Genomic DNA, 26,107 nt, shown 5'->3' with positions numbered 1-26,107 from the left:
TTCCCTTTCGGAGCTTGTGAACATATCCCACCCCCGGTTCCCTTGTTCTACCCAATTCCCCTTGCTTACCACTATGTCCGTCGTTTATTTCCAGTGGATCCAAGTCTGCCACAACCCCGACCCCTTGAATTACATTCATGTGGTCCAGCTTCACGGCTCTGCTACCTCCCTGGCCCTGCCCCCTTCTGAGGTTGAAAGTCAATTTCTACCAATATTTTTGCAACAAAGAAAAATCTAGGAAATAAGTAAAGTGATGTCCAGGGGGTCATCAGCGTCGACCTCTGGCATAATTAAGCTCCCCCTGGAATGCCTGTGACTGGACAGGAGATGATTGCCAGTCCAGCCCATGGTACCCTGGGAAGATGCGTGTTTACCCATGGCCTGCTGAACTCCAGAGCATCACCTGCTACCCAAGCTCTCGAAACCCAAGACTAGGCTGTTTCTCCCTTGATATGATTATACCCTGGGTTCTGTTTTTAACCCTCACAGTGCCCAGGCCTTGGTTTTGTCCTCTGGTCCCACCTAACCTGCCTGGCTGTCTCTCAAGCTTCTCCGAACTGAATCCTCTTGCCCAGTATGGCCAGTTTCCTCATCCTTTTAATTTCTCATTCTTTGTCCAAGAGAGCTATCTTTTCCTCCAGCCTAAAATGCCCAATTATTATTTATTTTCTGAATTATTATCTTTTTGAGTGGGTTTATTTGTGTTCTCAAATAGATGCTTGAGGACAAGGCCCCAATTTAACCCTACTTTCTGGCAACAGGTACTGCACGTGGCTTGTTATGGACTGAATGTTTGTGTCTCCCCCCTCATATGATGAAACCCTAACCCCTAGTGTGGCTGTATTTGGAGATAGGGCCCCTAAGGCAATAATTAAGGTTGAATTCATAAGATCGTAAGGGTGGGGCCCTGATCCGACAGGACAGGTGTCCTTATGAGAAGAGACACCAGAGAGCTTGCTCTCTGTGTGAAACTAACCCTGAGCAAAGCCCACGTGAGGACATAGTCAGAGGGCAGCTGTCCGCAAGCTGGGAAGAGCTCTCACCAGGAACCAAATTAGCTGGAACCTTGGTCTTGGACTTCCAGCCTCCAGAACTGTGAGAAAAGAGATTTCTGATATTTGAGCCCCACTTCAGTTTGTGGGATTGTTCTGGCAGCCTGAGCTAACACACAGCTGTTGAGTGAGAACATGGTTCCCCTGCCTTGGAGGTAGGCAGACATACACCGCTTCTGCATGGAAAATTAGCAAACTGTGCAGAGTCCCAAACCAAACCTTCCTTTGGCACCACCATTTAGGAACTCCCACCTTTTCCTCTGTTGGGACAGCATCCTCCCAAGTGTGAGCAGGGCTCTGAAACACAAGCAAATCTTTTACCTCTTTGTCTACACTGCCTCAGGGCATCTCACCAGATGTCAAGTCTTAGGAGAGTCTCCTGGCCTAACACGGTTCACATCTCCTTTCTCCAGGCCTTATTACCCTGGCCTGTGCTCTTGGGATGGCCTCTTAACTGTTCTTACTCTGTCTTTATCTCGTTCACAGAAGAGGAAACGATGGAGGCTCAGAAGTTAAACACGTGCCAGCTTGCATAACTGATAAATAACAGAGCTAGGTTCTAACACAGTTCAGTTTTACCCCTAATCTGGCATACTTTCCACTAGACCTGTTTAGTGCTAGGGTTTATAATGTTATGCCTTTAACTATAGCTATCTGTGGAACTGTCTCCCATCCATCAGCAGACTGTAAGCTCTTTGAGGGTAAGCTGTCTTGAGCTTCCTTAGATGTCAGGTGATGGCTAAGCCAGTGCCTTGCACTGGGCAGCCACTTAAGAAAAGGTACTGAACTGAGAGTGGGAAATACTTATCATGAAGGTGATATGGGAAGCAGCAGCTTAGGAGAGAGATTTTGAGAAATCTTGCAGAAAGAAGAGTCTGTTTCCGAATGGAGCTTGAGATACAGAGAATTTGGCTAAGGAAAGAAGTGGGGGGTCTGAGGTGGGCCTCAGCGTCCTGCGGTTCTAGCTGAGGCTGTGAACTTGTGTTGGGAGGCTGGGCTTGGTGGACCCTGGCGTTTCTGCATCAGGTTCAGTTGTGAACACTGAGCAAGTCAGTTTCTTTAGATGCTGGTTTCCTAATGTGTAAAGTGGGAAAAGTAAGAGTATCTACCATTTGGGGCTAATGTGAAGAATAATAAGATGGTACATGTAAAGGATTTAGCATGTTGTCTGGATCCAATACGTGTTACCTAGTATTAATAATAAAAACTACTAAACTATTATTACTAGTACTGTGGTCTGAAGGTTCACATGTGCACCAGTCTAACTCTCTGAGTCAGTTTACACTCAGAGATAATGCCACTGTTGTTGGTACATTAAAAACCAAAAATCACTCAAAAGCATGACTAAATTCATAGGAACACTTTGTTTACTATGATTTTCCTCATCAATAGGTTCCATGAATCCCTGAATATATTTTAGCCTTGGGAGGGATTCTCACAGTCAAAATCTTGGAAACCAAACTGCTGGGAGGCAGGAGAGGGCTAGACAGATTCTGTGTCAAAGACTCACTTGGCTGGATCAGACTTGGATTTTGGGAATAGGCCGGCCTGGTGAGAATCCCTGCTCCTCTTCCAGGCTAGGCCTCTAAGGAATTTGGGCAATTTCCTTCAGTACTTTGGTTTTCTCACCCCTAAAATGAGGATAATATCACTCTAGGGCTATAGGAGGGATTAAACTGATACTGTGTATAAACCAAGAATTGACAGATCGTGATGATGGTGTTTGTGAAGACCGGTTATCAAGGGTCTTGGATTTCCCAACGCTCCTGTTCTCCAAGTGTGAGCCCTGTAACAGCAAGTTAGCATCATCTGAGAACTTGTTAGAAATGCAAGTTCCGGGGCCTATCCCACACTTGCAGAATCACAACTCTGGAGGTGGGGTCGGCAGTCGGTGCTTTTACAACCCCTCTTGGAGGTTCCCAAGCTATCACATTTGAGAACCTGCTGGGAAGTAATAGGGAGCCGCTGAAAATTTTTGGTCAGCATAGTGAGTGACACAGACTATTGTGCACAGGGTATCTTGTTTAATAGGATGAAATTGCGTAACTGCTGAGTCGCTTCCAGAGTTGCCGAAGAAGCCGGTTTATTGATGCTCAGTGATCTCTGGGCACAAAACTTGGGTTAGTCCTTCTGGTTCCCAACACAGTGCTCACCTGGTGAGTGAGCTGCTCAGCCCAAGGCACTGGGAGACCTGTTCTGGATTCGGTTTCCACCGAAAGTCTCGGGACCGAGCAGCCAAGCGAGGCTCAGCGAATCCCCAACTATAACCAGGTCACCAGTTTAGCCTGGAAAAGAAAAGAAAGGACAAGAAAACCAGGTGGGGAAACCGGAAATGAGGGTCTTAAGGGGACGAATGCGGTGGTGGGGGAGGGGATGGGGAGCGCGGGGACGGGAGGATCCTCCTCCTGCGGGACCCGGAGTAGGGGTGGGCCGGACGCCGCGGGCGAGGCCGAGGGGGGCAGGGTGGGCGCGCCCCTCTGCCGGGGGTTCCCGGCCCGTCTCCCTTTGTCGCCAGGGGAGGAGGGCGTGCTCCCCTCCACCCCGCACCTGGCCCGGAGGCCTGGCTCCGCCTCGGCTATTGTCCGGGCCCCACCCCTGCTGAATATTCAGGCGGTGCCGCGCCCCGCGCCCCCCGGCCCGCCCCGCCCCCAGCCCGGCTCAGGGCGCGAGCGCGCTTCCGCCCGCTTTTCCTGCCGGAGGAGGAAAGGGGGAGCTGTTTGCTCTCCTCAGAATATATTTTCGGTGTCCCGTTTCTCCTCCTCCCGCGCCGCCGCCGCCCCCCGCCCCCCGCCTCGCTCCCGCCTCCTCGCCGCCGCCTCCCGGTCATCTTTGTCTGGCGGCCTCGCGCTCCGGGCTCCACTCTCGGCGCCGCCGCGGCCCCTGCTCCGGGCCGCTCGTCCAGGCGCGCGGCGGGGCGCGGGGCCGGGGCCTGAGGCGCGGCCGACGCCCGGGGGCCTGCCGGCCGCCCCGGCCATGGAGTGAGCGCCGCCCGCCGCCCGCTCTCGCTCCGCCCGCCCGCCGCCCCCGGCCTCGCCCGCCGGCCCGCGCCGCCCCAGCCGGGCCTCCGACTCCGAGGAGCACAGCGGAGCGCTCTCGACTGCGGCCCGTCGTGGGGCGGCAGAAAGGGAAGATGGCGAACGACTCCCCGGCGAAGAGTCTGGTGGACATCGACCTCTCCTCCCTGCGGGTGAGCGGCCGCCGCGGGGCGCGGGGGGCCGGGGCCGCGCCCTGGCGGGCCGGGCGCTCGGGCGCCGCCGCGGGCGGAGCGGCGGGCGCGGCGGCCCCTTTGTCTGGCGGCGTCGGCGTGTGCGGGGCCCGGGCGCGACCCTCGGCTGCCGCCCGGACCCCGAGCCCTGCGCGCCCCGGGCCCCCCGACCCCTATCACCGTCCCCCGGGCGCCGGCGACCGCGCCGGGCTAAACCCGCGGCTCTCGTCCCCGCCCTTTCCCTCCCGCTGCCCCGCTCCTTCGGTTCATTGTTGTGCCGCTTTGACCGCTCACCCCTCCCCTCCTTCTCCAGGACCCGGCTGGGATTTTCGAGCTGGTGGAAGTGGTGGGAAATGGCACCTACGGACAAGTCTATAAGGTCGGTGCGGGCGCCTCCTTTGTTTCCCGGGTACGGGTTGAAACTTCGGGTCCAGGGGCGCCGGGAGGGTGATGGATACACGCCGCTGCCCGGAGTTGGGCGAGGGGTCTCGCCTCGCCGTCCCTCTGATTTTAAGCAGAGTTTATATTCCGACTGGCCTTAGAAGACCTCACGCCCTGGCTCTCGGATGAGGAGATCAGCTCCACTCTCCGGCATGCACTTTTCTTTAATAAAATAGGAAAGTATTTTTTCTTTTTCATCCGATAACCTAGATTTTTCCGTCTTTCCCGAATCTGGCCTTCGGAGCTGGCGTGTTAATTAAAATTCATGATAGGCAGGCCTGGCCTGTGATTATCCTAACCCACTGCCTTGGCCTCCTGGAGAACTGTCTTCGAGTTTCCTCGTTTGAATGCTTGCCAGGCGCTCAGGGAGCGGAGTTTGCTGTTACCTGGGACTACTTTGTAACTAGCGTACAGTCTACGGATGGGTGCATATTTTGGGGAACCAGGGAGGGGTGTGCGCTTGGGCAGCAGGAGCAGAAAGAATTACAGTGTGAGGATTATATAGTCTGGATTCCAGGAATAACCTGTTTGACAGGTGTGTAATTGAAACAGAAAAGAGGCAGAGCCGAGCAGGGGAGAGGATGCCCAGATCTCACACCCACCCCAGGTCTTTCTCTTTTTTTTTTTTAAGCGAGCACCCCCCCCCCCAATGAAACGAACATATCTGGAGTCTCTGTCTCTGCTCTGAGTAGCTGACACCCAATGTGACTAGCAGGGCTATTCCTTTTATCCAGGGCACATGCTGGAGACCATGCGAGCTGTGGGTGATGGAGGTGCAGACCTTGAACGTTTGAAACAGAATGTTAACATTCTCCCTGTCCTGATTTGTTTCTTATTACTGAACGCTTTCTAAAAGTTATCGCCACTGGGGGTATTTTGTAGCTGTCAGTGTTTTCTAGCTGAGTACAAGATTGGGATAGAAAAATCTCATGAAGCAGGGCTTTGTGGTTCGCTGTGAAGAATTGTCATTGTCTCATTAAAGATGGGGGGGAGGGTTGGAAGCTGACTGTAGACGTTTTGTTAGGCCAAATTAAGTGTGGATCCCATTGTCTCTCTTCTGCTTTGTGAATAAGGTTTATCTATCTCTTGAACGCCTCTGCCCAGCCCCAACTTCCCCTGGCTGGGGCTGTGTACCGGCCTGTGGCCTGAGCTTGAGTCAGTATTCTTCAGTGATTTCAAGTGAATTAGCATGTGTTTTGTTGGTTAACTGTTGGGGCTGGGGCCAGATTTTTGAATTTGAAAGGGAGCCCTGTTAACGCAGCCTGCTGGGCTCAACTGAATTTGGACGCCTTCGGAAAATTTTGGAAAAGATTGTGTTGCAACTCCCTGAGTGGTCTGCTGACTGCCTTAAAGACGTCCTCCCAAGCTCCGGTGTTTGTTTAAGCACCAGTTTTTTTCTAACCCAGTTTTTCTGGCCAAATCTGAGTGGTGAGTGTACTCTTCCAAGTGAGTTAGCCAAAGCTTGTTTTTTGACCTGCTTATACAGTAGTTGGATTCTTTGTGTCTTCTTTGGTCAGCATGGATGCAAATGCTGATGAAGTCAACTTGAAGGCCCCCCCCCCCCTTTTAAACCATAAGAGTAAAGGAAGAGTGAAACCTGAAAGTGTCTTTATTGGCTTAGGAGCTGGGAGTTCTTTATGGGAGCAGCTGGGACAGGTTCGCTGCCAAGTGTTTACCCTCTTTCCCTCTTTGGGTTGTGCTCTCTTCCCCCAGGCTTTTGCCGTAGATTAGCTGAGCACCACTTTTGAGAAGTATTGGGGATACTGGCAGTGACTTGGCTCTCACTACAAAGTCAGTACAGTTGAGGAGGAATTCTAAAATTGTGCAAACCTGAGGAATTAAGAAATCTGCAAAGGTGGCATACAGTCCTGAGCAAAATAGTGCTTGAGATTTTGCTGGCCCGCAGTTGTTTTATTGTTATGGGGAATTTGAAACACACAGGGAGGGAGGGTAGATAGCAGTTTCACAGTTCCCAGCACATGACTAATCTGGTTTTGTCTTCTTCCCCCTCCTCCACTATCTTAACATAAAGCCCAGATACCAGTTCACCCATAAATACTTCAGTATGTATCTTTTTCATTTTTTAGATAGTCACAATGCTATTCTCACACTAAAAAAATTAATTCCTTAACTATCAAATGTTCAGTGTTAAACATTTCCCTGATTATCTCATACATGTTGTTTTCTTACTATCAAGAGAAGTTTTTTCATATTTATGAACTGATACTGGGAAATTTAGTCTTCGAGATGATGGGAATAGCAGAAACAGTTAACGTTTCCATTTTCTTCTGCCTTTAAATGTGCAGTTTCTAGAATTGTTTATGTCACGCTTAGGAGTTTGTTTGGGATTTTTGTTGGCATGATTTGCATATGGTGGTTTTGGGATTAGATTATTAACACTGGCTTTGTTTACTGTTGCTGAACATCCGCTGGTGTGAATAGCATGAGAGTTTGGAAAGTACTTGTGTCTGATTTGTTATTTATAAAGAAGCTTTTTTAAAAACATAATTTCAGGTAAAACACCTGTAAGCTGAAAAACCTATAGTCCTAATTATTTTGTTATAGTTTATGTTTTTTCCTATGAACTTTTTTAGTGATGGTGGTTGCTTATTTTTAGACAACTATATTTACATGAAATGAATGAGTAGAAAGAGGGAATTTTCTGAGTTTTGATAAGTTCTATGAAAATGGGGCTTTCTTGGGGGTAGTCTATAATTTTCTCTCTCTGACGAAAATGATAAATAGTCTGGGTATAGTTGAACATTTATGTAACTTTGTCTTTATAAAAGGAGTTGAAACACAAGCTATATTCTTTTTAGAGAAATCTATTTTTTGTTTTAGGTTTTTGAGGGATCAGAGGGAAGGCTACCCTAAATTAAAGTGTTAAAAAAATGGTGAACTTCTTTTCACAAGGTTTCATTCAGAATACTGTATTTTTATAAAAATGTCTCTGAAATGATCTGTGCATGTCAAGGAAATATAGTGAATTTTAATTATTTTCATCGAAGCAGGACAATGATAGCGTAAAAAAATCCAAACCAGGAATGACAAATCAAAGTTTGTTTCTGTGTTATTGGATTTTATTATTTTTAATATATAGTTGACCTTTTTTTTTTTCCTTTTGTGATAGCTACTGTTATTTTGCATTTTGTGAGCATTCAGTGGCAGGTGTTCCAAAATGTCTTGGCCAGAGGCAGGAAAACCCTGCATCTGGAAAGGCACGGGTAGGGAGCGAGAGGGGGAGTGAGTTAGGGGGTTTAGAATCCAACAGGTGCAGTGCCTGGAGTCAGGGCTCACTTACAGGAAGGGTGGATGGAGCATCTTGACCCTGTCTGACCCTGTCCTTGGAGGAAGGGTAAGCTGGAGGCCTTGGAGGTTGAGGCCCGGGGACGGTAAGCAGAGCCAGCCTGAGAGGTCGCCACCCACTAGGCACTGTGCTAGTGCTGTCCTCCTCTTCTATTGGAGAAAGGGGGCGGTGTGGCCCAAGGGCAGAGGGTGACCTTTGGGAATGGCAGGAGGGCTGGGGAATAGTGGGCATCTCGAGGAGGGCTTATTTGCTCAGGAGTTGAGGAGTGCCATCATTCTTCACTTTGAGGAGCCACAGAAAGCTTCGTAGGGATTGGGAGTCCCTGGGAGTAGGAGACTTACTTGGTCAGATGAGGTTTTGGGAAGGAGCAGGTCAGATGGCTGGCCTGGACAGTGGTCCAGAGAGAGGAGATGAAGGCCATGGCAGGGTAGTGGCAGTGGTGGTAGGGAGAGGAGTGATAAATTCTTGGGCTCTCCTCTTTGCAAAATTGATTTAATCTGCTGAGTTCACTCTCCTGCAGGTTTTGGTGTGGCCCTTTAAATGGATTCAGTGTGTACCTACTGGATTAGGAGAAACCTTGGGATTTGGAAGAGTGCTAAAATTACTTTCCATTGCTCTGCAGTGAAGTGCCCTGTAAATTGTGTAGCTTTTAAAAATCATCAGTGTAACGTTTTGGAACAAGCTCTTGTGTGAGGAGGCTCTGTAAATGACACCTGGTAAGGGTAGCATCTCTTGTTCTTAACTGGAGATACAGACATCCACTGGGGCAACATGAATTTGGTAGAGCTAGATGTTTTCAATAGGAGGAGCGTTGGTCTGCCACTTAGTGGCATGTACAGACTTGTCCTGAGACTAGAGTTCCTTCCTGCCAGATGGATTCTGGGCTTGGGTTAAGGGAGAGGGGAAGCCGGCCCTGTTGAGTACACAGTGGTGGTGTGTGGCTCTCTTAAACAAATATCGACCTCAAACTTCCAAAAACTGTTTTGGAAATAAACTAAATGAGGAACATCAAAAGCTTTGCAGAAAAATCACCCACCAGATAAAACGCTGCTGAGGATGGCTTTTTAATTCCTTGTTGCTTGAAACTTTGTAGTGACAGTATTTATTTGCATGGCTCCAAACTTTTTGCCTTTTTTCTTATTAACCAATTTTGGATATAGGTGTATTTCTACATCTTGACATTATCCAGAAGTATTATTTGGGGGCACTTCTGGTGTAGTATGTGTGTTCATAGATTTTTATGAACTGGCCTGGAAAAGCAAAGGTGATTTTTCAAAAAATACATCCTACTTTTGAAATAATAAATCCCAGAATAGATGTGCTAAACCAAGGAATAATCTAAGGAGTCTCATTCCCAGGGAACTAAAAATAATATAAACTAAATACATTTTAATCTAGAGATGAGTGTTTTGACACTTGAATTTCAAACGTGGTCTTTTGTTACGTTGCTTTCTTGGTAAATAAACACTTTCACTTGGTTGTGAACAGCTGCTTGAGCCAAGAGGTGCCTACCCTCAGAGCATCAGATGTTTTTCATCTCTCAGTTGCATTCGGTTTATAATGCTTGTGCTTCTTAGTATCAGTGCTTTCATTTTTCTGTATCCTAATAATTTAAAGAAATTGGCAGAGGGCAGTAGAATATAAATGATTGCCCAAGTCACTGCTTTCAGACTCAGGTGGTCCAGATACTGAAGCAGAACTGTTGCCCTGAGGGCAACACTGACATGTGACAACCTGGAATCTTCACTTCCCATTGTGAAAAGTAAAATGCACAGAAAGTGCAGACCACGTAGACGTTGACTGTATTGGAGTCAAAGACTTAATCCACAGTAAGCTCTCAAAATCAAGCACTGCCTGGTTAGGATTTGTGATAATTTTAAGGGTTGAAACAATTTCAGGTGACCACCTTACCTTTTAAAAATCAGTGTTTTAAAGACTTTGTTCCTCCTACAAGTAGCTAAATGTGTAGCTAGTGGATCACAGATCATCCTGTCAAGTATTTGTAAATGATTGCTTTGAATATTTACTATAGACAGATTTTTCATGAATTCAAGTTGGTTTTAATACTACTCTCAATTACCAGTTGTAAAATATTAAGATATACTTAATATTTAATTTGGAGCAATTTAATATTTAATTTGGAGCAATTATATGATTATCAGGGGCAGAGATGCCCAAGTACCTTTGGAAGATTTGGTGCACAGTTATTTTGCTCTTATAATATGATAACGCAAGAATTGACTCAGGATACATTTTTTGGATTTGTAGAGGGGTGGCCAGGAAGAGAATGGAGAAGACCTGGGTGATGTTATGTTACCAGTGACCAGCGTGGCAGCCTTGTGGCCTCAGGTTTTTATGGTATTCTGTTATGAGGCTGGGTCAGTAATAAAAGTCTGCTGGCATTATTCAGAAGAGAAGTGATGTGTTGGCAGGCAATGACTCGGGAGGCACTTTTTTTCTGTAAGGATTTCAAAAGGAAGGACGGAATGATAAGTTTTAGGACTTTGCAAGTTTTAAAAACCGGAATCTTAGAAACTGACATCTGTGTAGCATCATGAGGAATATAGAACTGATGTGGGGAGACAGGTGAGCTGTTCAGGGCTGGTTACATGTCACTTCCAGAGGCAGGCAGTACGGCTACTCTCAAGGAGCCCAGGGAAGATGGGCTGGGTGCCAGGTGCCAGATGTATGACCTCAGCTCTACCACAGAGCTGCGTGTAGACACGGCGCATGCGCCAGCACGAGGCACTGGCTCTGACTTCATGGGGCTCTCAGCTTCCAGGGGCTTCTCTGTGCCGGAAACTGGACTATAGACACGTGACTAGAGAAGGGAGGTGAGAAAGTGAACATACAATATGCCAGCCTCAAGCTTGTTATTAGCAGAATCAAAGGACATAATATCACCCTGTCAACTTGCTATGCCGTCCTTCTCAGTTTCTGAAGTTACCTTGTGGTACCCCAGTCAGCAGGACATGCCTGGAGGAGCACTGGGCTGGCAGGATGGATTGTGTGCAGGGCTCCCCGGGAGCCCTTGGGTCGATTACCTGCATTAGTGAGCTGGAGAATGGCGGAGCCCTGTCCACCCGGAGTGGGGAGCTGCTTCTTGCTTTCTGCTGAATTGGGCCTCCATCCCGGGAGCAGTGCTCGTATCTCAGATGTGGCCGAGTGTTGGAACTGTTCAGTTTCGATTATTGAAAAGGAAACCCCCCGCCACTTACATGTTATGACCTAAAAACTTTATTTTCATTCTATGACAAATAGGGCCTTAAAGCACTTACCCGGGTTAGATAGGCTCATAATTACAATCGTGGGACAAACTGAAGTTCTCGTATCATAGCTGGGAGCCGTCCTGTTCCCAAGAGGCATCCGTTTTCAGTGCGGTTAGTTTCACCCTCTGAAACTTACTGCCGTGTTTCTGACTTAGATGCTTCTGTGGCTTTTTCTTGATTTATCAGTTTTATGCATTTACTGACTTCTTGCAGCAGCAGTTCCAGTTGTTGAACTACCAGTGTGGTCCTCTGTAGTTGAAGGATTAGTTTGCCCCCTCCCTTAAATGAGGATATCATAATTTGGGGTTAAAATGATAGTTGTTTATGTTACACCATTTATCTCTGAGCCAAGCAGTCTAATACGGTTACATTTTCTTTTGCAAAAACTCCTTCTTCCTCACATCATCTTTTTTGTTGGCTTGGTTTTCTGTGTACCTGTCATTAGTTTACCCCTACAAATGCCCTAAAAGATGCATCGAATGCCTAGGAAAGTTACGCCCCTATCAGTGGTTTTTCTAAACACTGAAGCATGTCAGATGATTGATTGTTTCAGATAACCGATAGGTGCCACTTTTTTTCTCCCTGGAGGTACCGCACAGCTGGCCAGGTCGGCTTGTCCTGCCCTGGTGCGTAGCACTAGTCCTGGAACATCTGTTTCCTGGATGCCACAGTCTTTTTCCCCCTCTGGTTTACTGCCTTGCTTTCCTGAAGGACATCCTGCCACAGCTTTATAGGCAGGGTTGCCTGGGGTGTAAAGGTTTTAAGTCTTTGGATGGCCGAAAATGCTTTGATTTCTTCCTTCACGTGGGATTTTTATGTTAGCTGGTGGAGACTTTTCTAGGTTGGATATCCATTTTTTTCTTGGAATTTTGAAGACATTGCTCTTTTATTTGAGTGGGACCTATTTAAAACTTCTTTTGGAAAGCTTTTAGGATCTTCTCTTTATTCCTGTGTTCCCACGTTTTGTGAGCGCCTTGTGTTGTCGCTCACTGTTCTAAGTGCTTGGTCATTTCTTTTATCAGGAGCTGCCCTTTTGTTCTGGGAAATTTTTTTTATCTTCCCCTCCAAATTCCCTGCTTTCTCTTTCCAAGAGTCCTATTAGTCACCTCTTTGATTTATTTTCTTATCATTTCCCCTATTGTTATGTTTTTTTTGTTTTGTTCTATTATTATGAGATGTCATTGACTTTCCACTTCAATACTTCTATTGAATTTTCAACTTTGTCATGTTTTTAATTTATAAGAGAAGCCCTCTTTCACATTTACCTTTTTTTAAAAACTACATCTCTTCTTTCATGGATGTCTTATCTCTCTGAGAATATTGAGTGTAGATATTCTTGTTTTATTGGTTTTCTTGTGCTCCTGCATCCCGTTTCCTGCAGATTTCATTTTTCATTTTTGTTTACTTGGGTCTTTATCTTTAATGCTGAAGATTTCCCTTAAATGCTTGGAGATGTGGGAGGGCTCATATTTAAGAGTGAGGCACTAGGAGTGACTTGGAGGCTGCTGACTGCTGACTCTTTAACATGGGAGCACTGGTGGGTGGGGAACCCCACTGCTGAGTGTCTGCAGGGCTTGTCTTTGGGGTTTCTCTAAGAAGAACCCGCCTCCTGATAGTACATCTGTTTGTGGGGGGTCCTGGGGATCAGAGTGGAGGAAGGAGGCTGGGGATCTACAGTCTAGTATCTTAGCCTTGCAGCCTGGGTCCCACCATCTTCTCTCATGTCCTCTTGTCTGGAACGTTTCTCCTTCGGTTTCTTCAGGGACTAAACCTCTGGTTTCTGGGGGGTGGAGTGATGTGCTGTGGTCACTAGACTGTGTGGGATGGGGCCAGGGACCTGGGGCGTTCAGTCACTGAGTGCCATCTCTGATTTTAGCCTATTACTTCACTTGGTATCACTTGATTCCAAATGGTGTTTTTCTCAGGGTTCTCTGGGGCACATTGCCTCACTTTTGTTGTCCTCCTCATTTGGCACTTAACAGTTTTTCCTCTTTCCTAAGTGAATTACTGCTCACTTTTTAGCTGTCAGAATCTGATAGAAGGATCTCTGCTATCATCGCCTCTTTCTCTCTTTATTCTTCTATTTACCTTATAATCATTCGTATGGGAACTAACCCCCGTGACTTGTGGGATCAGTCCACCAGACTAGGAGTTAGCCAGAAGTTATATCTTTGATTTCAAACCTCTGGTTTTGTTTGGGTCTTGGCTGCTTTTCATCCACAGCAGTAACAACAAAAACAGCAACGCCAGCAACCAAAACGAAAACAGGAGTCACGCAGCGCCTTAGTGCGCGGTCTCTGTGCTGATAACCTCATTTGGGGGATGCACGTCCAGGATGGGAGGATGAGGAGGGCAGGCAGGCAGGATGCAGAGCGGTGCGGTGGGTGTCTCACCAGGCCCGCTGCTGCTCCCCACAAGCCCCAAGAGACAGGCAGGTCTGTTCGGCAGGTTTAAAAATTATTTTAAAAATAGCTTTATTGACGTATGCTTTAACGTATCACGGAATTCACCTGTTTCTAGCTTGCATTTCAGTGATTTTAGTAAGTTTACTGAGCGGTGTAACCGTCACCACCAATTAGTGTTGGACACTTTGATCACCCCAGCACGATGCCTCCTACCCTTTTACAGCCCTTGTTCCAGCCCAGAGCCCCAGACGACCACTGATCTATTTTCCGTCTCTCTAAATTTGCCTTTTTTGAACATTTTATATAAATAAAATCACACAGTGTGTGGTCTCCGGTGTCTGGTTCCTTTCGCTGTGCATCATGTTTCTGAGGTTTGTCCACGCTCCGGAGTGTGCTAGCTTGTTCCTTTTTATTGTTGAATGGCGTCCCAGGCTGTGAATGTGCTGTGTTTTGTCTGCAGTTTGCCAGCTGATGGATGGTGCAGTTGCAGGTTTGGCTGTTGTGAGGAATGCATTCAGCAGGGGTTTGGGCCTGGCACCCCAGGCTCTTTCAGAAGAGCTTCCTGGTGGAACTGCACCTTGGAGCCTCACGTCGAGGAGGGGAGAGAGTGGGAATCTGTCCCCCTCTCTGTCAGTGGCACCATGCCCCCCTGGTTCTGAGGATGCGGCTGGCCTGCCTGCCTCCCTGAAACTTCTGCCTTCCCGACTCTCCTTATTAGTCATCACTGAGTTTAGGTCATCTCTTTACTCATGAAAACAGTTTCTTTCTTATCGCTGTAAAGACAAACTGTTCACTTATCAGTGAGGTCACTGATGTTGAGAACTAGACCAAACTGGTTTTTCCTTCTTACATTTTGTTGGGGGATTCCATTGGAAATAGCCAGCCATTTGCCATGTGATGGCTAAAGACTAGAGTTTTCCTTAATCTGAGGCAGAAGCTGTTGACTCACCAGGGTTAAAAAAAAAATAAAACAAAAATCTGTTATCTTTGGTCAGAAGGCTGTACAGCAAGTTAAATAAATGGTTTGTTGTGTTATATGGGGGAATACAGTTACTCATTTGATTTGCTTCAAATGTACATTTAGAGTAATTTTTTCATCTTTCGTCCTAAAGTATTTTTATATCCTTTATTAAGGGCTTCACTGTATTCAGATCAAATTAATTAAACACTAATATATAGACTTTGAAATTTCTTGTTCTTACAACCTTCATTCTTACCTGCTTACGATAATGACAGAGTACTGTTGACTACCAGAGCCCTCCCCGCTTCAGTTTTTCTGAGACCCTCTGTGTGTCGTTGCTGTGTAGTCTTAGGGCTCTTCCATTCGGAGACCTCAAGTCCAAGCCCGAGCACTGCCTGAGTCAAGGTTGTGCCTCCAGGGATTGTACGAGTTACTGGGGCTCCCAGGTCGGGCCCCGAGTGTGGCCTGGGGTTGAGGATGTGTGTTCTGGATGCACGACTCACTGGGTGTAATTCACGCCGCTCGAGTGCGCCTGCCGTTCTCGGGCCTTTCCTGCTTGAGCTTGGGTGTCTGTTCTCTCTCCGTATGTCCGCGCGCTCCTCGTCCGTTCTTGCTGCTCCTTCCCTTAGTTCCCAGAAGAAACTTGTGGATGTTCAGCTCTTTACTGCTTAGTGAGTTGAGGGCTTAGTATCTGTTGCGTTTCGCTGTTTGTGAGATGTTTTGAGTCTGCTCTGCTCAGCAGGATTCCTTTCAGTCCTCTGTTACCCCAGTACTCACTGCACATGTGGCGTGTGCCGGGCACCTGGCGGTGAACGGAGGTGGGGTCTGCACGTGCCCCCTTGGACCCCACAGTGGGCAGTTTCAGGAGGGGGATACTGCAGATGGGAAGAGCAGGGCCTGTGGGAGCACACGGTTAAGCTGGATCTGAGAAAGTAGATGGGGTCGGGGGTACACACCTTAAATCCAGTGTCTCCGGGTGTGGCAGAGCTCGGCGAGGAGCAGTGAACCATCGGCTTGTAGTTAAAACTAGCCATCGTCTTGGCTAATAGAGCTTTGCATAGAGACAGGAGGGTGTGGTCCGTGGATGATGGTAATTGCCAGCGCCTTCCAGTTTGCCTTGAGTTTATGTCTCCTGGGAGCCCCCTTGCAGCCTACATCTGGGGCTGTTCTGAATCTCCTGCATCAGTTAGCAGTTATCAGCTCTCACCCCAGCATTGCCGCAGAGAGGTGGGGTGGGAGGGTGCTCTTGTCAGACCTCAGGGTTTCCTGTGAGCCACTTTTGGTGCTTTTAGTTGTGGCTGGAGGGCCCTGGGTGTACACTGCACACGAGGCAGGGGATGGCCCGCTGCAGGTCCTCCCACCTTAGGGCCGGAAGCGGCCTCTGTAAAGTGGGAACGCTGCTGCGCAGATAGCTTTGTGATAGTCAGATAGTTCTCAGTAAGTTTCTGGAGTTCAGGTCATACAAGGAAATGATTTAAAAGATGAAATTTTACATTTCTGTTCGGGTACTATGTATTTGCTTTTTGATAATACAGACAAAAGATAATTTTCTTTCCTGAGTTTTCTGAGTGAAATGGTCTTGTGGACTTTTTTGAAAAAATTTAATATTGAGTATGTTTCTAATCTTTCTCTAATCACACTGGGAAAAAGGCCTTTTTAATTACTGATGCTAGACATCAAAATGTGAATTTTTTTTGTTTTATTTTGTTTAAACAAGGCTTCTGCCAGTCATCAACCCTAAGATTGAATTAGACATTTCATTAATTTGCTACTGATGAAATTAGCTGAAAATATGTATTCTCCTTTTTACTTATTATATGAAAAAAGTGATTTAAAATGCTAAATTTTATATAAGGTGTTGATTTTTTTCTTCTTGGCCTTTGTTCTCTTTTATTTCTTTCTGGCTCTTTCTCAAGCATCTTTTCATGTGCTTGTTGGTCATTTGAATATCTTTGGAGAAATGGTATTCAGATGCTTTGTGCATTTTTAAATTGTGTTTTTTTTTTTTTTAAGTTTTTAAGTTGTAGGAGTTACCTGTTGTCTAGATACAAGTCCTTTGTCAGATACATGACTTGCAAAATTTCCCTCCCATTCTTTGGGTTGACTTTTCACTTTCTTGGTGGTATACTTTGAAGCACAGAAGTTTTTAATTTTGATAAAGTTCAATTTATCTATTTCTTTCTTGTGTGTGTGCTTTTGGCGTCATGATCTAAGAAACTCCTAAGCCAAGATTGTATTTACTCTTGTGTTTTTCTTTTAAATTTTATAGTTTTAGCTCTTATGTTTAGTTCTTTGATCCACTTTGAATTAAGTGGGTGTGCAGCTCCTTTCTCTGCTTGGGGACGTCCGGATGCCCAGCACTCTTCGTTGTAAGTGTGTTCTTTCCCATTCAGTTGTTTTGGTCTGTTTGTCAACCAGTTGACCTCAAATGTGAGGTTTTCTGAACTCTTTTTTTTTTTTTTTTAAATTTCTGGACTCTCAATTCTGTTCCATTGATCTCTATATTTATCTATGCCAGTACCACTCTGATTTGATTTCTGTAGCTTTGTGGAAAGTTTTGAAAGTGGGAAGAGTGAATTCTCCAAATTTGCTCCTCAAAAAAACCTACTGATTTTGCTAATCTTTTTACTAATGACTGACCCTAGCACATACTTTCAAGAAGCTTTTTGGTAGTTGACAGAAGTTTTGTGAGTTGGGACTTGCTCCTCTCGTGGTGAGAGGATTGTTGTTTTGCAGACTAATGTCCTTTCATACATGTGTCCGTGTCACAAAGACAGTAGACTCCCCCCGCCCCCATGTATTTGTGAGAGAGTTATCTAGAGGTATTCTCGAGGCTTCTTCCTCCTGCAGATGAATTAAGAAATAATTGGATAATGTCACTGATTTTTTCAGAATCTTAGTGACCCGATACAGTAAGCACCCTGTAGCACAGAAGAGGGAAAAATAAGAGATGTGAAGAATTGGACGCAAGCCAACATACCCAGATGTGAAATAAGTCTACCCAGATTACTTTATCATTTCTTATGAAAGTTTCACATACCTAGTGAAAAGTCTGCTCCAGAATATGTACAAACTGCATACCTAGATAACATACCTATCAGGATCAGAAAAGTATAGAGAAATGTGTTTCTTCTTAAAGACTCTGGCCCTGAACCACCAAGAAATAGTTTACCTTGAACTTCAAGGGTTGATTAATCAAATATTTCTGTGAAACCAAAATCTTTGTTATGCTTAAAATATTTCATCTCAGAGGAAAAAATGTGCTTTGCTAACCCAGTATTCCAGTTTGACAGAGATAAGTGAGAAAATTCCTGACTCCCGTCTGACCTCACCAGAAGTAACAAACACCCAGGGAGATTTCCACTGCAGTTGCCATCCTGACACTCAGCCGGCCTTGTGACAGCGCTTCCCTCATGCCATACGGATAACTCTTAAATCCAACCTTATATGTTGCTTTTAGAAACAATAGTGACTTAAAGACACTTTGGAAATCTGATGATGCTACATAAACGCTACATAATCATTTTGTCAGGTTTAGTTTAACACTTATATGCTCAAAACATAGTTTTTATTTAACTTTTTAAAACTTTATCAATATTAGCAAAAGAGGAACCACTCAGAACACAGATTTCACCCAGGCAACCTGTTCAGACCACGTTACAGGGAAGGAAGATTTTTTCCAAAATGCGTTTCCTCTACTTGTGAAGAAACTTCGTTGAGAAATGAACTTTAACTCTGAGAAAATTACATCATCTCTGTGCACCATATTTGTACTTAAGGGACATAATTGTCTTATGTTTTGAAGTAACTTCTTTGAAGGAAGCATCAGTTAAGCCCCTCTCCCCCTAAAAGAGTATGAGAAATACATTGTGCAACTATCTTCTGTAGCTAATTGCAAGAACCAGCTGTGGGGGAACTAGCCTTCCTTTTCTTGAAGTTCATTGGTGATACCCACCAGCCCTGAGTAAGAAGGGACACGAAGACCCCTTTTAAAATTATTGGGCCATTCTGAGAATTATTTCCACTTACGCTCGTTGAATGTTAGGGCTGGGAGGAGGCTTGAAGATTATCTAGTTCAAGCTTTGGTGAAACAGCAGATCTAAGATTTGTTCTAAATAGGCTGCAGACGTCTTCCAAAAGTCCCAGGGCTCAGTCACAGAGATGGGTCTAGAGCTCCTCCTAGTTAAATGTCGATTTAAAAAATTACTTGCCACCCAGTACTTCTTTTATGAATCCGTCAGTAATTTTTTTCACTTTTCAGAGAATGTGGTAGAAACACGAAGCCGCCAGAACAAATGTAAGGGAGCTGCATACCTGTCCTAGTTTGCTTGAGGTGCAAGGTGCCACCGGCTGGGGGGTGTACACAACGTTTTCTCATGGTTCTGGCGGCTGAAAGTCCAAGGTCATGGTGTTGGTAGCTTTGGTTTCTGCTGTCTTGCTCTGCCCTCACATGGACTTTCCTCTGTGCGGGGGCATCCCTGGTGCCCTTTTGTGTCCAGATTTCCTTATAGGGACACCAGTCAGCTCTATGGCCTCATTTTAACCTGCTCACCTCTTTAAAGGTCTTGTGTCCGAGCACAGTCATGTTCTGAGATGTGGGGGGTTACGGATTCGACATGCACGTTTGGTAGGGGGAACGACACAGGTCAGTATATAACAATGTCATGAAGTGTGCTCACAGTAAAGGCACGGAAACTTTGTGCTCTGAAGTACGAATGCTTTAGTAAGTAATAAATTAAGGTTTTCATTTTTTTTTTAAACTAAGAAACACATGTGGCTTTCTGTTCAGATACATAGCATATTTATCCAGTCCCAAATTACTGCAGACTCTCTTCTAGATCGTGGAGATACAGAATTGGCAAAAAAGACACAGCCTGTGCTTTCATGGAGTTTAAGAAGACAGAAAATTAATGTATCAGGCGGTGAAGAATGCCTCTTTCAGTTGACCTTTACTGGGTAACAAGTCACCCCCGAAACTTAATGGCCTAAAAAAGCCATCATTTTATGTGCTCTTGATCCTCAGGGTCAGCACCCTGGGCCGGGCCAGGCCCTGTTCCCTGTTGGGTGGGTCTTCACCAGCCCCTCTGGGCTCCTCGGGCAGCTGTGGTCAGCTCGCCGGGCTGTGGAGTGTGAGACCAGGGCTGGCGGACTTAAGTACATTCCCGTTTTCTCTGTCATATGTCAGTTCTCTCGTTCTCTTCCTTTTGTTGTTCTTCGAGGAACATTCAGAAGGTTTTGGATATTGTGGAAGACTCCATTTTTCGGCACTGAGGTGGAGATACAATGCTGACTTTCTTAATTATCTTCATTTTACAAAAAAGTGTAATCAGCCTTTAATTACAGTGTTACCACATGTCCTGTTTTACAGCGGGGAGTTAGCGTTTTTCATCCCTGTATTGGGATGGGTTGATAATAGTAAAAGGGTGATAAGCTGTTTGTTGCTTTGGTTTTAGGCGGTCCAACGCCTCGATTCTTGTCGGGGACACCAGACCTGCTTGTCTTAGCTCAGCAGGAAATGAGAGACGGGCCTGGAGGGGAAGTCTTGCAGCCTCGGCTTTTAGTTTGCCGGCTTCTCGTTGGCTGTTCAGGAGAGTAAGTGAAGTTTACTTCCTTCCCCAAAATGCTAATATGAAGGGGAAATGAGATCTCTCTGCAGGTGAACTAACCAGACTGAATCTGAGTTCCAGTTCTTAGGAAGAATAAAACTGTGGTGGGGTTTGAGGCTTAAGTCTTGAGGTTAAGGCTCTCTTACGATTGTGCTTGATTTCTTTATGTGTAGGGAAAAGACAAACTCTTGGCTTGCATTAATCAGTTATTGTAAAAATTCATAGCCTTCTCTGATAAGAGGGAAAAGTTGGCCTGGGCTCCGTTACTGGGTGAACTGATTTTTCATTTCATTTCAGTGGGACCAGCACGTGGGGAATGTCTGTAGTCTTGTAGAGTTGAGAGCATTCTGCAGATTGTGATTTTGGTGGGTTTAGAAAAGAGTCAGGATGTGTTAAGCTCAGTGAGGACTCATTAGCCTTTGATACAGTAAAGTGATTGTGTAAATTAATGGAAATGGACGGTGTGCACTCCCACTCATTGGGGCTGGGATGGGGCCTGGGAGGCTTCCAGGTGATGCTGCGGCAGTTTCACACTTTGAATACTAAGGACTGAGTAAGGACAGGAGGAAGGGGTGGGGGTTAGCAGCTGGTCAGACGTTTCGTTGGAACACAGCTGTTACGGCGGCTTAGCTGGGCTAGGATTATGTCTGATCTGAGTGGTGTCAGGTGTCTCGTGTCGATGATTTTGTGAGCGGACTGTAACTTGCAGTTGGGATCCCAGTCTCTGAGCATCACGGGAGGTGTGTGTAGGGAAGGCTGCTAGAGATTATGTAGCCCCAGAGGTTATAGATGTGTAGTGAGGGACCTTGTGGTCTGGTACGAGGGTCACAGAGATCTGGGGTCTCCCGTACCCTCACCCTCGGGTGCTTTCTCTCTGTCAGAGTTGAAGGCAGTGCAGTGAGGTGCCAGCCCGCTCACCCTGTTTGGTGATCTGGTGACATGATAGGAAACTGATTATGATTGTCATGTTCCATTTCAGTTTGTGGTGCGTTTTGTGGCACAAAAGTAAGTGTTTCAGAGAGTGAAGGAATGAAGGAGAGAGCCAGGTTTCTGGGTGAGATGGTCATGGAGTGGCCCAGGGGCTGTGGACGGTATCTGAGCCAGGGAGCAAGTTTCCAGTGAAAATAGCTGCTGTGGTGTCCTGGGGCAGGCTGCAGAGCCCACGTGCCAGCCCATCGGGCAGCTGTGTTTTGAGTTGGGCAGGGGCAGGGGGCAGAGGTGTAAATATAATCAAATGGAGAACTCAGGGAAGACTTTTAGATGTGCTTTTTGGTTCTTCAGTGCATGCCCCTTGCAAATTGGGAAAGTGTCATTGCTGGGACAGGAAATTCTGAAGCCTGGCTGTGAGCATAGGGAAGTTCTAACAGGAGATCTGATGGGTGGAAGGGAGGCAGAGCCTGATGATTTCAAGTGCTGTGGAGAGACACAAAGGAAAAATTGGTCTGGGCGGAGGGATGTGTGGCACAGTCGTCGTTAAGTGTGTCTTTTGTGGGTCTGGTGGGTGAGGTCAGTGATTTTTATGTTGATGTGTTACAATCATAGAAAGATAGTTCTGTAAGGAACTTGAGAAGGGTCTTCAGTTCACCCTCCCCCGTTTGCCTAGAAAAACCCCGAAGGGCCCAGGGAGGTGCAGGGAACAGCGGCTTGCGCTGCGGACCAGCCGTGTAGGAGATGCCAGGAGGACTTCCACGTTTTTGCCTGAAATGGCTTGTTGACGCTCGCTTTCTCTCATCCCACTCGTTTAAAAAGTGAGCAGTGCTGCGTGTCCAGTCCGTGCAGGCACTGTGACAGGCGTTGTTCTTCTTGTCATTTTCCTTTGACTTTTAGATTCTGCTTCCTGAAAATTCAGATATTCAAGCTAGTTTTAATTCAGTGATCTTTTGTTACTGTTTTCTTAATATGAAAACAATGACTAGGTTTGTCTGTCTTAGGCTTTGATTTGAAAAGCAAGTGCAGGTATTGCTGAATTTCTGGTTTTCCCCCGGCATGGAGAGGCTGGAGGTTTCACACGAAGAACTCAGACGTGATCCTCTGAAGGGTCAAAGCATTACCTGCTTGCTTAGTTTTGAATTCTTGGTTTCGCTCTCTCAACTTTGCGGAGAGAGATGGAGAAGGAACCACAGGCTGGCCTGGGGGACCCATGAGCTCTTCGTGGTGGGGCTGGAGGAGGAGCTTAGGGTGCACCAGGCCTTGCTCCTGCCTGCCGCGGTCAGGAAGCCCTCCCCCGACGGCGCCTCTGGCCAGCCCCTTGTCCTTGTCCTGGAGTCATGGCCCCCATCGTTGATATCACTCGTGGTTGGGGATGTTGGCTGACGTTTTCTTCTGGCGTCTTCTGCCAGAAGTGATGACCAGTGGGTCCTGAAGGCCTCACTCCTGTTCCCCGAGGCTCCTTCGCTTTAGGCCGAGCATCCTCAGTCCTTCTGAAGTTCTTTTTGTGTCAGACATGTCCTTGTGTTTGGGATGAGTCCCACAGATGTGTTCCAGGTGACAACGATCTAAGTATCCGTGGTGGGGCTTAGGAAGGGACCGTGTGGTGCTGTCCCTCTAGTGTGCAGGGCGGGGTTAACCTGCCTGCTGGGCTGCGGATGCTGGAACAGCCCTGGAGGACTCGGCTGACAGGCAGAGCCGTGAGGCCAGTGCGTGACGGAGCCTCCGTCGGGGGGCTTCCCTGCAGTGTGGGGGCGGGGCCAGCTGCCTTGAGCTGCTTGGGTCATCTCGTTGGGCCTCTTACTCGTTTTCTTCAACAGGAAGGGCTGGGCCCGTGTGGCCCGTTTATCCCTAGAATTTGGGGCGCTTTCAGAAGGCAGCCCTTTGAAACCTCTAGTCCAGGGGTTATTAGGAGGTGACTGAGAGTTGTAGGGCGCCTGGTTCCTCTTGCAGGGGGTCTCGACAGTGTTTTGGGTCTCAGTTGGTTTTTTGTTTGATATTTTTGCCGTGTTTTCTGCGTTTAAATATTCTTTCTGTGGAGGGAATGGAGCGACAGTCAGCTTTGGGTCTAGAACTTAAGGAGCAGTTCTCTGCCAGCTGGGGAGGTTTTTGGTGAGAGATGACAGAGCAGACTCCAGCACTGTGCCCAGACCTACTGGGGTGTGGTACTGGGGTATAGAAAAATTTGTATTTTTTGTGAAGCTCTGTCAGTGACTGCACAGCTAGGCTTGGGAAACACTAGTTTCAGAAGCATTTACCTCTTCTGAGTGGGGAAGTGCGTGCATATGAAACGATACCTGTCTGGGATTTAGTTCTGAATAGCCCCGTGCGAGGAAGGTGGGCAGGGGTGGAGAGGGAGCGGGCTTGGCTGCGCGGCCATAATCATTAAAGCTGGTGGTGCGCACGGGCTTTGTTCTCTGACTCTCTCTACTTTTGTGGTGTGTTTGAAGTTTCCCAGACCAAAAGGTAAGCAAAAAAAAAATTTTTTTTCTTTTTCCACTTTTTGAAACCATTTCCCCTTGCTTGTTGTGTTTGTTCTGTAGTCACAAAAGGTAAATGGTAAGGTAGGCACTGGGCTCATCTCATCTGAGATTGACTCGATCTGGGCCCAAGCCTTTCCCTCCGCCTCTGCACGCACACACTGGACGTGTTAATCAGTGCAAAGCTGGGTAAGCTCGTCACTGTCAGTGTTGGCGCCAGGTCTCCAAGGTAAGAAGAGAGACATTCTGTCATATGGGTCTCCTGTGCCAGCATCAGCACTGCTGGATGTGAAAGGAAAACGGGTGCATTGCGATTGTGGTTGATGGTTTGTGGAGGAGCTGGGACACCCGTGGTCACGTGACATTCACGTGCGGGCACTCAGCATTCCGTGGGACTTAACGCTGTAGTTTATGCTGTGGGTGTCATCTCTTTAAAGCTTGTCTTCTCCTTACAGCCCGTTTCTTTGTGGCCACCATGTCATATTTCTCTCGGTGGAAATCGGGATAAAAGATCAGTGTCTCCCTGAGCCCATGCGTGTCTAGTGACCCGTGTCGGGAGCCCTCGCCCTGCTGGGTTTTAGCCTCAGCTTTCTCAGTTTTAGGTGTTGCTGCCAGACTTACCTTGGACCCTGGCTCAGGGGGCTCACGGAGCCGCTGCACCTCTTCCGCTTTGTGGAGATAAGCCAAGCAGATCCTCTTAGAAGTGACAGAATTGCAAACGTAAGAGTTTTGAAACAGCTTTATTATCTTCGAGTGAGGATTCAGAATTACAGAGGGCCTTTGGGGCTTGTGTTTCTGGTGATTCAAGGACTTGGGAGGAATGGTCATGAAGGTTGCCTTTGAGTCGGAGCAGGTTTGAAACCTGCTGTCACCATCGCTTTGTCATCACAGGTCATGGGGTCCGGGTTAGGTGGGCAGGTAGACCGGGTGCTGTGCCACAGAGAGCTGCCAGTGATTAGCTAATTTATGAGCTATTCCCCTTGGGTGTTTTAGTTTTTATTTTATTGTTGACTGAAAACCCATTAGCTTTAGTTAAATATCAGCTAATACCAGCTAATCATCTTGGAGTTAACTGTGGGTCTTTAATGGCTGTTGGTAAAAGGTGTTCTGCTCAGTTCCCTCATTTGCAGCTGGCCTGGCTGAGACTTCCACAGGCCATCCTCAAGGCTTCAGTTTTACTTTGAACATAAATAACTTTATTCTGGGATTAAAAGGCCTTTGTGGACAGGATTATAAAACATGCTCCTTAAACTAAATAGGAAAGGATGTTCTTGTGATTTGTTTGGCCTGATTGTCTTACACGAGATAGAGGAGGAATTCAGTTCCACCCTCTCATAACTGTCTGATGATAAATGTTTTCATAGTCTACAGATCTATAGAAACACAAACAGAACACTTAGCATTTACTCATGTAGCTGCCATTTTCAAAAAGGAAAGGATTTATTTCTGTAAAACTCAGTGGAGTGTATTTTAAAGGTCCTGTGAGAGTTTAGAAAAATAAAAATAATGTTATTTTACCAAGTACTGTTATCTCAAAATACCCAGAAGTATAAAGAACCTTGTAGAGACAGTGAGATTGGCTTTTGATTGTAATTGCGAAACTCCTTACGATAAAGCCAATTTTATTTTATCAAAATAAAAACTGTTTTTGTCAGACATAGCTTGTTACCAAATAAATGGCCTCTGTTTTAGACTCGATAAATGTTTTTGCAAGTATGGATTAGTATAAAATGAAAGAGGAGTAAGGAGCACTTACTTGTTTGTTGATTTGGCAGTTAGGTGCTGTGTTAAACATTGTGGAACAGAGAGGGGTGGGGAGCCCGCGTGAGGAGCGCGTGTAGGACTCCACGCAGGAAATGTGTGGAACTGGAGAGCTGGGACATGATCAGGTTCCCCTTGGTCTCATGAAATAACTGAGAAACAGTCTTCTGACTCCCCAGCCTAGACATCGCTGGGTTGTTGTAGCCCGGTCTCTGTGGTATCGCAGCATCCCGGCAGGGCTCCGCCAGCGTCCTCCTCCCCGGGTGCTGGCCCCACCCCCCAGCTTCTGGTCCAGTCAGCCTGTTGTGCGACTGAGAGTCTTCTGACGCGTCACTGGGTGCCATCTGGGGACGACACTTAGAGGAGGTGTCTGTATAATCGTCTGGGGAGCTTTCCTCTTAACATTTTATTAAGGAAAAAAATTTAAACCTACAGAAGAGTTAAAAGAACTAGAAAAGGAATACCCGTATATATCTACCTCCTAGGTTTTATAATTAATATTCTATTATATTTGCTTTTGCACAGTTATCCACCTGTCTGTCCATCAGTCTATCCTGTTTTTCTTTTTAAAGACTTTATTTTCTTAGAGCAGTTTCAGGTTCACAGCGAAATTAAAAGAAGGTGCAGAGATTTCCCATATAGCTCCTGCTCCCACACATCCATACCTCCCATATTGTCAGCTCCTCCCCCAGG

At 46.5% G+C, this 26,107-nt stretch overlaps 1 protein-coding gene across 47 annotated transcripts in view; it reads left to right on the top strand.

Moving 5' to 3' along the window:
* The first annotated feature begins 4,074 nt into the window (after positions 1–4,074).
* Positions 4,075–26,107, top strand: part of MAP4K4 (mitogen-activated protein kinase kinase kinase kinase 4) — a 141,922-nt gene continuing 119,889 nt past the window's right edge. For 18 of the 47 annotated variants that reach the window (XM_064481840.1, XM_064481817.1, XM_064481816.1 and 15 more), the window contains exons 1-2: positions 4,077–4,239; positions 4,571–4,636. In XM_064481840.1, coding sequence (XP_064337910.1) covers positions 4,183–4,239; positions 4,571–4,636 — 123 coding nt within the window. In that variant the 5' untranslated portion in view covers positions 4,077–4,182. Of the gene's footprint in view, positions 4,240–4,570; positions 4,637–26,107 lie in introns of all 47 variants that reach the window. The other 29 variants (XM_064481804.1, XM_064481814.1, XM_064481803.1 and 26 more) reach the window with 4 other exon arrangements.

This window comes from Camelus dromedarius, chromosome 33 (genome assembly GCF_036321535.1).
Source record: "Camelus dromedarius isolate mCamDro1 chromosome 33, mCamDro1.pat, whole genome shotgun sequence".
In the NCBI taxonomy this organism is placed as follows: Eukaryota; Metazoa; Chordata; class Mammalia; order Artiodactyla; family Camelidae; genus Camelus; species Camelus dromedarius.
The sequence above is the reverse complement of the archived record's forward strand: the minus strand, read 5'-3'. Positions and strand labels throughout refer to the sequence as shown.